The sequence below is a fragment of the Pan troglodytes genome, chromosome X (assembly GCF_028858775.2).
Source record: "Pan troglodytes isolate AG18354 chromosome X, NHGRI_mPanTro3-v2.0_pri, whole genome shotgun sequence".
Classification (NCBI taxonomy): Eukaryota; Metazoa; Chordata; class Mammalia; order Primates; family Hominidae; genus Pan; species Pan troglodytes.
Window position 1 is genome coordinate 135,917,135 of NC_072421.2, and position 12,916 is coordinate 135,930,050.

Consider the following 12,916-nt stretch of genomic DNA (forward strand, 5'->3'; position numbering starts at 1 on the left):
AAACCACTTTACAGGAGGAGAACTATTCTTTTAAAAAATTTATTATTTTAACAGTGTATAAAAATGGAGTACAAATAAAATAGCAACTATCATAGTAAATCACACGTTGGGTAGGTATTCTTTCGTGTATGTGTGTGTGTGTATGTATTCTACACATATGCTCTGTAGAGACGTAAAATACATTTCATACCAAAAATGAGAGTTAAAAAACTAAAAATCATTGCATCGAATAATGCAACGTTAACTTCAAAGGAGCAGGACCTTTCAAGATGATGAAGAGATAAGCCACAAACTGAGAGAAAATATTTGCAACCGACGTATCTGAAAAAGGACTGTTATCCAAAATATACAAAGAATTCTTTAAAACTCAACATTAAAAAACAAAAACCTGATTTTAAAATGGGTCAAAGACCCGAACTGATACCTCACCAAAGAAGCTACACAGATGGCAAATAAGCATATGAAAAGATGCTCCACATCATACATCATCAGGGAAATTCAAATTAAAGCAACAAAAATCGAGCACTACACATCTATTAAAATGGCAAAAATTCAGAAAACTAACAACAGCAAATGCTGGCAAGGATGTGGAGCAACAGGAAATTTCACTCATTGCTGGGGGAAAGGCAAAGCGTATAGCAATTTGGAGGAAAGTTTGGCAGTTTATTGAAAAATTAAACACACCCTTACCCTACAATCCAGCAACTGCACTTCTTGATGTTTACCCAAAAGGGTTGAAGACTTATGTCCACACAAAAACCTACACACAAATATTTACTGCAGCTTTATTCATAATTGCCAAAATTTGGAAGTAACAAAGATGTCATTCAAAAACTGTGGCTCATCCAGGCAATAGAATATTATTCAGTGCTAAAAGGAAATGAATTATTAAGCCATGAAAACAACATAGAAGAAACTTAAATGCATACTACTAAGTAGCAGAAGCCAAATTGAAAGGCCTTCTATTGTATAATTCTAACTATATGACATTCTGGAAAAGGCAAAACTATGGAAACAGTATGAAGATCAGTGGTTGGAGAGGTTGGGAGGAATGAGGGATAAATAGGTGAAACACTGAGGATCTTCAGGACAGTGAAACTATGCTGTTTATGATACAACAATGGTGGATACATGTCATTATTCTTTTGTTCAAACCTGTACAATATCCAGCACCAAGAGTGAACTATAATGTATACTGTGGGTTTGGATGATATGATGTGTCAATGTAGGTTCATCACCTGTAACAAATGTCCCACTGTAGTAGAGGATGTTGATAATAGGAGAGACTATGCATTTGTAGGGGCAAAGCGTATATGGCAGTGGTCCCCAAACTTTTTGGCACCAAGGACTGGTTTTGGGGAAGACAATTTTTCCACGAACAGGAGCGGGGAGGATGGTTTCAGGATGAAACCGTTCCACCTCAGATTATCAGGCATTAATTAGATTCTCACGAAGAGCGTGCAACCTAGATCCCTCACATGTGCAGTTCACAACAGGGTTCGCTTTCCTATGAAAATCTAATGCCACCACTGATCTGACAGGAGGCGGAGATCAGGCAATAATGCTTGCCTGCTGCTCATCTCCTGCTGTGCTGCCCTGTTCCTAACAGGCCACAGACTGGTACTGGTCTGCGCACCGGGGGTTGGGAACCCCTGCTATACGGGGCATCCATATACCTTCATCTCAATGTTGTTGTGAACCTAAAACTGCTCTAAAACCATAAAGTCTTTTTTAAAAAATGAATTGGCCACAAAATGTCATAAAGTGTAGCAGATTAAAGTACTTTTTTGAAGTCTTGAAAACAAAGAGCATGGCCTTCCAAAATCAGGCTGTTCAGCCTCTTCCATGTAGAAAATAAATATCTCAGAACAAAAGGCTTTGAAAATCTAAATCTGCCTGGTGAAGTGACCCCAGAAAAAGGTGTGCTTCTTCTGTAACAGATCACTTCATATCATGTGTGCTGCTGCTCTCCCTTCTAGCATCTAGCCTGGGAGCTGAAAACATCCTCTGTAAGAGTTACAGGTGTATAAATGCTCAGAGCCGAAAGGGTGTGGTTTCTCTCATGGAATGTTTAATCCAGGATCCAGGACCTAAGACAAGGACCCTCAAGAATGAAGAGTGGAGTTTGCTGTGGGATGGGGAAGAGATACACCCACCTCAGAACTTGAGGTCCTTGGTTTGAGGTAAATGGACTCCAGTTTGCAGAGGGAGGAGGCCAACTCAGTGTCAGAAGTCAAGGTGATGATACTGAGGAAGGCTAAGCAGAATCCCCACCACAGAAGAGTCTGGGCTACAGGCCCATCCTGCCTTAGCTGTTAGCCTTAGAAGGCTTTGGGGACATGATGGCCCTCAACCTGATTTCCACCCTGAAAGGGGAGCAGTTTCAGGGAAGTGAGAGTCTTGGTCTGAGGGGGTAGGACTCAGGTCAGCAAAGGTAGGAGTTCCAGGCCCTTCAAAGTGAGGACCCTTATTGGGGGCTGAGTTAACCTCCCACCCTCAGAAGGGTCCCCACCAAAATGCAAATTTGTCGTTAGCCTTTGGAGGTCCCTGGCTGTCAGGAACAGGCGGGCGCCAATACCCACCTTCTCTGCAGTTCTGTGAAGGATGTCTCAGGTAGACTGGGGAAAAGGCCTTGTGAAGACAGGGAGTTGAGGTCCTGTAATGAGAAAATATGTATACTTTGAAAAGGACTGATGGTAACCCTTAACCCAGAACAAAGAGAATACCACAGAATCTTATGCTGCCCAGCTCTGGTGGCCCCTTGTACAGGCATGTCAGGCTGAAGCCCCACCGGTTTGGTGGTCTTAGTGAAGTAAAGGCATCAATCAGGGGTGTGGCCTCTGGTGGACAAAAAAACAGGCCCCAGGTATTGCCAGAAATCAAAGTGAGGCCACTGAGCTAGGTCTAAGGGGTTTTTCCACCCAAAGTGGAAGGGCACTTATGTTGCCCTGCTCTTGTTGTCAGCCCTGAGAAACCTTAGGCAGAGTGCCCAGATGTGGTGTAACTTTTTTTTTTTTTTTTTGGAGATGGAGTCTCGCTCTGTCGCCCAGCCTGGTGTGCACTGGTGCGATCTCAACTCACTGCAACCTCTGCCTCCCGGGTTCAAGTAATTCTCCTGCCTCAGCCTCCCGAGTAGCTGGGACTAGAGGCATGTGCCACCACGCCTGGCTAATTTTGGCATGTTGGCCAGGCTGGTCTTTAAGTCCTGACCTCAGCCTCCCAAAGTGCTAGGATTACAGGCGTGAGCAACCGTGCCCGTCCAATGTGGTGTATTTCTTTCTTCTTCTTCTTCTTTTTTTTTTTTTAATTATACTTTAAGTTCTAGGGTACATGTGCACAACGTGCAGTTTTGTTACATAGGTATACATGTGCCATTTTGGTTTGCCGCACCCATTAACTTGTCATTTACATTAGGTATTTCTCCTAATGCTATCCCTCCCTGTGTCCCCCACCCCATGACAGGCCCCGGGGTGTGATGTTCCCCACCCTGTGTCCAAGTGTTCTCATTGTTCAATTCCCACCTTTGAGTGAGAACACGTAGTGCTTGGTTTTCTGTCCTTGTGATAGTTTGCTGAGAATGATGGTTTCCAGCTGCATCCATGTCCCTGCAAAGGACATGAACTCATCCTTTATTATGGCTGCATAGTATTCCATGGTGCATATGTGCCATGTTTTCTTTATCCAGTCTATCATTGATGGACATTTGGGTTGGTTCCAAGTCTTTGCTATTGTGAACAGTGCCGCAATAAACATACATGTGCATGTGTCTTTATAGTAGCATGATTTGTAATCCTTTGGGTATATACCCAGTAATGGGATGGCTGGGTCAAATGGTATTTCTAGTTCTAGATCCTTGAGGAATCGCCACACTGTCTTCCACAATGGTTGAACTAGTTTACAGTCCCACCAACAGTGTGAAAGCATTCCTATTTCTCCACATCCTTTCCAGCATCTGTTGTTTCCTGAGTTTTTAATGATTGCCATTCTAACCGGTGTGAGATGGTATCTCATTGTGGTGTATCTTAACTTTCACTTTGGAAGTCTGAGGGAGGGGAAGCTTCCTCTGAGGGGGCGGGCTCAACTTAGGCAAGCAGAAGAAGAGTCCCAGACCCTGTCAGGCTCCAAGGTGAGGCCCGGAAGAAGTAAGGGAACCGCTCACCACACTGGAAGGGTCTCCTCCAGCTTCACCTTGCCCCTGGATGTGAATGCCTCCAGGTAGGGTTCCGGGATTTGGTGTGTCTGGCCTTTCATCTTTAGAGTCGCACGGAGGAAGGAGGCGTCTTCTGAGAGGACTGAAGTTGGCTTGGCAGAGGGAAGAGTCCCAGGCTCTCCAGGTATTAAGGTGAGGGCCCTGAAGAAAGACAGAGGAGATGTCTTACCGCAGAGAGAGGACAACCCAGCTCCCTGCCCCTTCTGTCAGCCCTGCGATGCTGCAGACAGGGTTCCCGGATGTGGTGTATCTGGGCGTCCATCTTTGGAGTCTGAGGTAGGTGAAGCTTTATTTGAGGGGTGTAGACTGAGGTCAGGAGAAGGAGTCGTCCTAGGCAGTGCCAGACATCAAGATGAGGACCCTTACGGAGGGCTGAAGGGATCTCCCATCAGAAAAAACGGAGCCCGTAGAAACTCATTCCTGCTGTCAGCCCTGGGAGGCTCCAGTCAAGCAGACACACCTTCCCCTATTCTCCGCACTTCCTTGTTGGAGAGATAGGAATCTTCACTTGAGGGCTGCATCCTCAGTTCAGCAGAAGGGAGGCAGTGCAAGTCCTGTCGGGAGTAAATAGGATGACTTTGGGAAGAACTGAGGAGACTCCACCTCAGAACCCAATGGGATCGCCACAGAAATTCACCCTAATCCTCACTGTCAGCCTGAGAACCCCAGGAAATACTCTCTGGCTGAGCGTCCTCTTTTACATGCATCATACACAGATTGGGTGTTGTAGGGGGATGAGAGCCTTGGTCTGAATGGCCAAGCCTCTGCTTATCGTGGGGAGGAGTCGCAGGCCCTGCTAGGCATAAAGGCAAGGACCCTTAGGTAGGGCCGAGGGTACCTCCCACACCAGATAGAGAAGGCACCACAGAAACCTCCCCTTCCCTGAAAGGCCTCAAGCTTCACTCTAAGGCAGAGGTCCCCCCACCCCACTCATCCCCCTCATTTCCTTGTCTGGCCCATCTGGGATATGGGCACCTTAGCATAAGAGAAGCATCCTCTAGTCAGAAAAAAGAATGGGTTGCAAGCCCTGTTGGGAGTAAAAATACCCCCAACTCAGAACCCAAAGGGAGCCGCATAGATACCTGCCCTGACCCTGCTATGAGCCCTGGTAGAATTTACTCAGGTCTGTTAGGCTGAGGCCCCAACTCATTTCCTTCTGGGTGATCTTAGTTAAATTAATGGCGTTAGACGGGGTGCAGCTTCCAGTCAACACAGTGGGGAGCCCAGCCCTGCCAGGAGTCAAGGTGAGAACTCAGAGAATGGACTGATGAGGCCTCCGACTGTAAGTAGAGGGACCCAAACCATGTCCTGCTCCTGCAGCCAGCCCTGGAATACCCTGAGTAAGACTGTTAGGCATAGGCACCTCCCTCCAACCTTCCACTTCCCTCACTTGCTTGTCTGGCATGTCTGGCCATGGAAGCCCTGGCCTGAGGGAGGTATCCTCAGGACAGCAGAAGGAAAGCAATGCAAACCCTGTCATGAGTAAATATGAGTCCCTTTGGGAGAATTGAGGGCAAATCTTACTCCAGACAAAGGAAGTTTCCATCAAAACCTGCCCCACACCTATTGTCGGCCCTGGTAGCCCCCAGGGAGGTCTGTCTGTAAGTCTCCCCTCATTTTCCACTGACCTGAGAGTCTCAAAGAGGAGAAGGCCTTTGTCTGGGACGGCCAAATTCAGGTCACCAGAGGGAGGAGTCCCAGGCCCTGCTGGGCATGGAGGTGAGGACCCTGAAGGATAACTGAGTGTACCGAACACCCAAGGACATATTAAGTCCAGCCCCTGCTATCAGCCCTAGGAGTTCCTGGGCAGGGGTGGCTGTATGTGGTACTTCTTCACTTTTGTCTCATTGGTCTCAGGGAAGTGAAGGCCTTAGTCTAAGGGGGCAGCTTCGCATCAGTAGAGGAAGCTACATCTAGTCAGCCCAGGAAGGAGAACTAGGTTATACCAAGAGTCCAAGTGAGGATCCTGAATGAGGATTGAGGGGACCCCCTGCCACCTTCATAGAGTTGAGGCACCTGCCCTACACTATTCCTTCCCCGGGAGGCCCTGGAGCATGGTGTCCAGATGTGCTGTGCCCTCCCTCCCATCAGCTGGACTCAGTTCAGCAGAGGGAGGAATTTCAGGCCCTTCCAAGAGTCAATTTGAGGATGGAGGGGACTTGACAAAAACAGATGGGCCCAGCCCTTCCTGCCCTGGTGTTAGCTATGGTAGGACCCAGGAGTAGTGGGGGATCCACTCCAAAGCTGTGAGGACCTCAGAGTCTGGCCCCATCCCACCTATCAGCCCTGAAGGGACCCCCTGAACTCCTCTTACAGGGGATCCAGGAACTGGAAGTGAAGGCCTTAATATGAGGCACATGTCCTCAGCTCACAGAGAAGAGGAGATCCAGTCAATGCCAGGAGTCATGATGAAGTGCAGGACGGGAGACCTGTGGGGCCCTAGAGCACTAAAAGAGGACCTGTTAAGACAGTATTTATCAGAATGACAAGGTTAAGTTTTTCACACTCTTCCTCTCCCCCAGTCCAGTTGGCTTCATCAGCCATCTCCTGACCATGCTCCTGTAGGCTGCCCCCGAAACAAGTCAAGATGCTTCACAGCCAAAAGAGTCGGCACTGTGAGCTTGAGCAAGGGCTTCAGGCCCCCAAAGAGGCACAGGGCCTTGTAGGTGTGCAGGTTGCTGAAGCTGAGAAGGTGAATACCACAGCCTCCTCCTCTTCCTCTACTCTGATCCAGGGCACCTTGGAGAAGGTGTCTGCTTCTGAAACACCAGGTACTCCCCAGAGTTCTCAGAGAGTCTGCTCCCCCTGCACTACCATCAAAGCCACTCCATGGAATCAATCTGATGAGAGTTTCAGAAGCCAGGAAAAGAAGGATCCAGGTGCCTCCCAGGCCCTGTGAGAGCCCGAGTCCTTGCTTGGTAGCATGCTAGAGAAGAAGGTGGACGAGTTGGTGAAATTCCTGAGTGTCAAGTATACAACAAAACAGCCCATCACAGAAGCAGAAATGCTGAAGGGTGTCATCAAAGAACACAAGGATCACTTCCCTCCGATCTGTATGCAAGCCCATGAATGCATGGAGATTGTCTTTGGCACTGACATGAAGGAGGTGGACCCCATCAGCCACTCCTGTGTGCTCCTCAGATCACTAGACCTCACCTACGATAGGAGGCTGAGCGATGACCAGGGAATGCCCAAGACCGGCCTCTTGATTCTTACCTTCGGTGTGATCTTAATGGAGGCCAACTGTGCCTCTGAAGAGAAGATCTGGGAAGTGCTGAATATTATCAGGGTGTATGCTGGGTGGAAGGATTTCATCTATGGGGAGCCCAGGAAGCTCATCACCAGAGATTTGGTGCAGGAAAAATACCTGGAGTGCTGTCAGGTATCCAACAGTGATCCTCCAAGATACAAATTCCCGTGGGGCCCAAGGGCTCATGCTGAAACCACCAAGATGAAAGTCCTGGAGTTTTTCTCCAGAGTCAGTGGGAGTGATGCCAGTTCCTTTCCACTCCTGTATGAGGAAGCTTTAAGAGATGAGAAAGAGAAAGCTCAGGCTATAATTGCCACCATGGGTGGTACTACTCTCATGGCCAGTGCACATTCCCGGGCCAAGTCCAGCAGCTTCTCTTGCCCTGAGTGAAGTCTCAGGCAGATTCTTCACTCTGTGTTTGAAAAGAGAAGTCAAGGTTTTAAGTAGTGAAGGGCTGATTGCAGATTTTTATCTTTTTGTTTGTTTGTTTGTTTTTGCTTTTTGGTATTTTTCAAATGTTTCTCTTATTAGCTTCAGAATGCAGATTCATGAATGACATTGGTCACACATTTATTACTGTTTATCAGGTTTAAAAATAAAAGTTTTCTATTATATAAACCAAAGGGGGGAAGCTTCCGTCTTATTTTGTGATCTGGAATAAGATAACATGGTGTTGGAATAGGAATTTTCTCAGAAATGTGTAACAGCCTAGCAATAAAACTAATGAGATCAATAAGTACAGGAAAAACGTAGAAGATGGTTAATTGTAGGATTTATGTATGCCTCTTAATCTGTGGTTTTGTATTAAAGATTTATACCTGAATTATTTGGCTTATTCAAGAATGTATGAGAAATTAAATCTTATTAAATATGAGCCCCAGTTCACTGGCTTATTTATTCCCCAAACATTAATTGAGCATCTGCTCTTTGTAAGGCACTGTGTTAGTAGTGGGGATTCCAGGTTAAGTGAGGAGGTTGGCAAGATGCCCTTTAAGACCTAAAGAGCAAGTACAAAGAAGGAGTGAGGAAGTGGGACTTCAGATTAAACAGTCAAGAAAAAATGCTTGAGCTAAGGAAGTTTGGAGATTTGGAAAAGTGCAACTCCTTCTGTGGGAGTTAATTTTAAGTTAAGCTGGATGGTGGCAGGGGCCAGGCGCTCAATATGTCTTATAGGTGAGATAAAAGCCTGGAATGGAAAACTGCTCCTAGCAGTTCCTTCTAGATGGTGGACAAAGCAGAGAGGAATCTCCACCTGGGGCAAAGTATGGAATGTGGCCTGCACTCATCCCAGTGTAGTTGAACAGAGTGCATGAACTAAGTGTTCATACACATCATCTGCAAGGGTTTCCTGAGAAATAGGGTGATACCCCCTTAAAGTGGTGCCCAGAAGCCTCTAGGCTGGCATTCATTTCCCTGGTGTGGGAGAGCCAGGGCCGACTCTATTAAAAAGGCATTTAATTAAATGATCTTGACTGTAATTTGGCCAGTTCTAAGCAAAGGCTAGATTTTGAGTGGGAGTGGAATGAATGAAAATAGTGATTTGCATGGAAGAGAAGTTGGGAGGGTTGGAAGGAGTTACTCCTTGACTCAAAACTTCTAGGATCCTTGAGTTGCATCCAGCTGGTGAAAACTTCCCTACATCCAAATCAAATAATGTGTCTATCAATAGGAAAAATTTACTGAGTTTTATTTATAAAGTAGCATTTCTGACCCATTTGGTGTGTTATGTCCTAGTGTGCTGCATATTCTCTGAAATATTCTTGATATCTCTTTCTCTCCCCCACCTTCCCAACACACACTCCCAGAGAATATGGTACATATGGAGGGTTTAGGGTTAAAATCATATTGAAAACAACTGCCATTCATGAAAGATCCAATACATGCAAGTGGCTGTGCCAGGTGCTTTACTCACATTACGTACATTCCAACACTTCTACAAGACAGGGCTTATGAAATCCACCTTACGTATGAAGAGCCTGAGGCTCATAGTGCTTGATAATTTCCCCAGATCATATAACTAGTAAGTGACAGGACTGGGACTTGACCTCTGGCCTCAATTCATCTAGGCCCACACTGCCCCACTCATCCTAGCCTGAGGCAGGCCTTCTGCCTCTTGGTTCATATCTGTTCTCAGTACTCCATAATGTTGTTCAGGTAACAAAAAGAACCTTGTGGCTAAGGTACTAAAAAGCAGGCCCAAGGAAGGAAGATGGAATGAGAAACACAATCTGAAAGTAGTCTGTGGGCTTTATGAACCTAGGGTCCTCCTGCCTGAGCCCCGTGGTCCTTGAGAGCTGATTCTGCCCAGGCGCTCACATTTTTGTCCTGTCCCAGCACTTCCCTGCATTACAGTACCCTTTCTCTGGTGTTGACCTGTGTGCCCCCCTGTCCAAACCTGGAACCTGGACTACTTACCAGATCATCACTGCCTCCTCCTCTGAGGGCTGTGCCCTGCCCCAGGTGGAAGAACTCAAAATCACCTGCCCTTCCCCTGACACAGAGCATTCCTTCTATCTGCAGATGTTCCCTGAACTGTTCCATCCCTCATTCTGGAATCCCATTGATAGCAACAGCCCTTTCTAATGTTAAAAGCACACTTTGGAGGATGTTTTGATGCCTGGTCATTCCCCCTGGGCCTCTTCAACACATACTCAAATTGTCTTGCAAACGGATTAGTGAGTAGAGTTTGATTTGCACATAATATGCTGGTTCTTGGGATATAATCCTAAAGTTAGAAAAAGAGATCTTTTAATCATCCTGATATTTGCAATAGGAATTTAATAAAGTGTATTATTTGAAGCAGGCCACTGAATGCATTGACAAATGAATGGTAATACTTTGATGGTTGAAAAACCAAAGCCTCCCTTATAAGCAGTAGGCAAAGAAAGACCATATAAATTACTTGATAAGCAAACATCTACAAAAGGCTGAATTCCTAAAATCCTAAATTTCTCCTAGGAGGTGAACAATAATTCCCTGACAGACATGCTAGCTCTGATGAAAAAGAAAATAAAGGTTCATCATCATTCTACTTGCTCTTGTCTGTGTTTCTGCCTCCACAGGAAAATCCTGTTTTGTAGTTCACTTAATGGTACCTGTACAGGTGTTCCAAAGTGTTCAGTCCTGTGGAAGGTAGCAGAGGCTCATAAGTTAAGATTTTGCCCATGCATCAAATAGAAGGAAAAAATTCTTAGTCTACTAAAATTATGGAAGTTTTTGCAAAGATCAGTGCAGAACTCCCTGCAAAGATTTCTAGGATTCTTTGAAAACTGGATGTGATCCTGTATTTGAAAGCACTTAAGAACCGTGGTGAATTTCAAGATGAATTTAGTTTTCTCAGACACTCCTCCAGGAAATGAAGAGTGTTGTAATAACAAGTTATGATAGTCGCTTTTTATTGAGCACCTATTATGTGATGGCAAAAGCCAGTGTGCCATTTCCATGCCTCCTCTCGCATTGAGCAGCAAACACGGTGGCCCTGAGTTCAGATGGTGGAGCTACAGAGCAGGGAAGCAGCCTGTATCCCTGGGTGGCCTGACAGAGGAAGTCCCTGGCAACCTACATCAGAATTTATGCACACAAAAAGGAAACTTTTGCTGTGTTAGGCCATTCAAATTTCAGGTTTTATCTGTTGCATCAGCTAGCAGTTACTTAACTGATAAATGCACAACTTTTATTTATATATATGTTCATATAATACGTTTTATTTAAATATAAAATTATTATATTTAAATTTTTTATACTTATATGTATACTTGTTTACATAAATATTTGAATAAGTCTCGAGGAACTCCTAGGCTTATTTAAATATTTTCATTACAAAAGTAGCTGTGCAAGTACACTTATTGCAAAAAATTTTAAAAATACAGATCAATCAAAATTCTTGCCTTTAAAAAGTTCCTCCAAAATTCAGGCACCTTTTTGGGGATAAACACAATGAACAATTTGATGTGTATTATTTTAAAGCTGAATCTAGGCTTTTTCATAGATTAATATAGTAGAAAATTATATTGTAAGTTTTTTTGGTAGAGTTAGTTAGCTGAGGCTTTATTTTGGAAAACTACAATTGAATTGGTTTTTAGTTAGGGGGCATGGGCAAGATCAGGTACCCCAGGCAGTAAACTCCCCTCAACGGTAGGCTAAGGGCTATGGCTGAGCGTCAGATGGGTTTCCCGCTCCCTATGCTCCCCTGCGCAGTGGCCTCTCCCACAGGTTCTGGGGCAGCCACAGGAGTGGGTAGTCTGGGAGGGGCTGCTGTGGCTATTCACTTGGGCAGCACATCAGGGGACCCTGACACTAGCTTCCCATCACGGGTCTCGATAATCTTCACAACCATGGCCCTGGAGGAGCTCCTGTGGCTAAAGGCATCAGAGCCCCTGCCAGAGCCAAAGCCAGAGCCCAGGCTGTAGAGCTTGTGAGGCTCCCGTAGGCCAAGCTCAGCCCACCTGAGTAGCCACTGGTGGTCTTCCTACGGATACTCATGTTACTCATCCCAGATTCCATCCAGCTCTTCTCATCCTCCACTCCAGCAGCCTCCTGTAGGTGGCAATCTTGATGTCCAGGGCCAGCTTGAATTTCATCAGCTCCTGGTACTCACGCAGCTGCTGGGCCATGTCCTGGTTGGCCCCCTGCGGGGCTGCCTCCAGCGCCACTAGCTTTGCATTGACATCCTTAACGGGCATTAGTGTCCTTAACAGCCAGCTCGCCACACTGCTTGGCATCTGCCATGGTGGCCTCAGGTAAGCCATCTAGCTTTTGAGGCCCTCCGTCTCATCTTAGAGCTGGCTGATGTTCCAGTTCATTTCAGAGAGATCCATCTTTGTACAACACAGGTCATCTCTGTGCTTCCCAGGCAGCATCTGCAGCCCCTCCTACTTGTTCTGGTGCATGTTCTCAGCCTCAGCTGGGTTACGGCTGGCAATCTCCTCACACTGGGCACACTTGGCAATGATGCGGTCCACATCCAGGGAGTGGCTGTTGCCCATGGACAGGAACCACAGGTGTGTCCAAAAACTGGGACTGCACCTCAGGATCTTTTCTTCACACAGCTGCCTGAGGAAGTTGATCTCATGGGTCAGCTCTTTCAGCTGAGACTTTAGCTCTACTTTGTTCATGTAAGCTTCATCCACATCCTTCTTGTTGAGGACAAATTCATTATAGCTGTATGCTTATTGATCTCATCCTTGTACTTATTCCTGAAGTTTTCCACCAGTCCCTGAATGTATCCAAGATCTGCTTCCAGCTTCAGCTTTTTCATGGCCCAGGGTTTCCAGATGTTTCCAAAGGTTATTGATGTAGTTGTCAAACATGATGTTGTTCCAAGCTGCCTTCTGCTGTGGCACGAGGCTCCACTTGGTCTCCAGCATCTTGTTCTGCTGCTCCAGGAACTGCACCTTGTCAATGAAGGAGGCAAACTACTTGAGAGTCTTGATCTACTCTTTCTCCTGGGAGCCCTC

At 46.1% G+C, this 12,916-nt stretch overlaps 1 protein-coding gene across 1 annotated transcript; it reads left to right on the top strand.

Moving 5' to 3' along the window:
- The first annotated feature begins 6,797 nt into the window (after nt 1–6,797).
- LOC107971121 (putative MAGE domain-containing protein MAGEA13P) lies at nt 6,798–7,850 on the top strand. The gene is given in 1 exon segment (XM_016943517.2): nt 6,798–7,850. A coding segment is annotated over 1 exon segment (1,053 nt).
- Nucleotides 7,851–12,916: the final 5,066 nt, after the last annotated feature.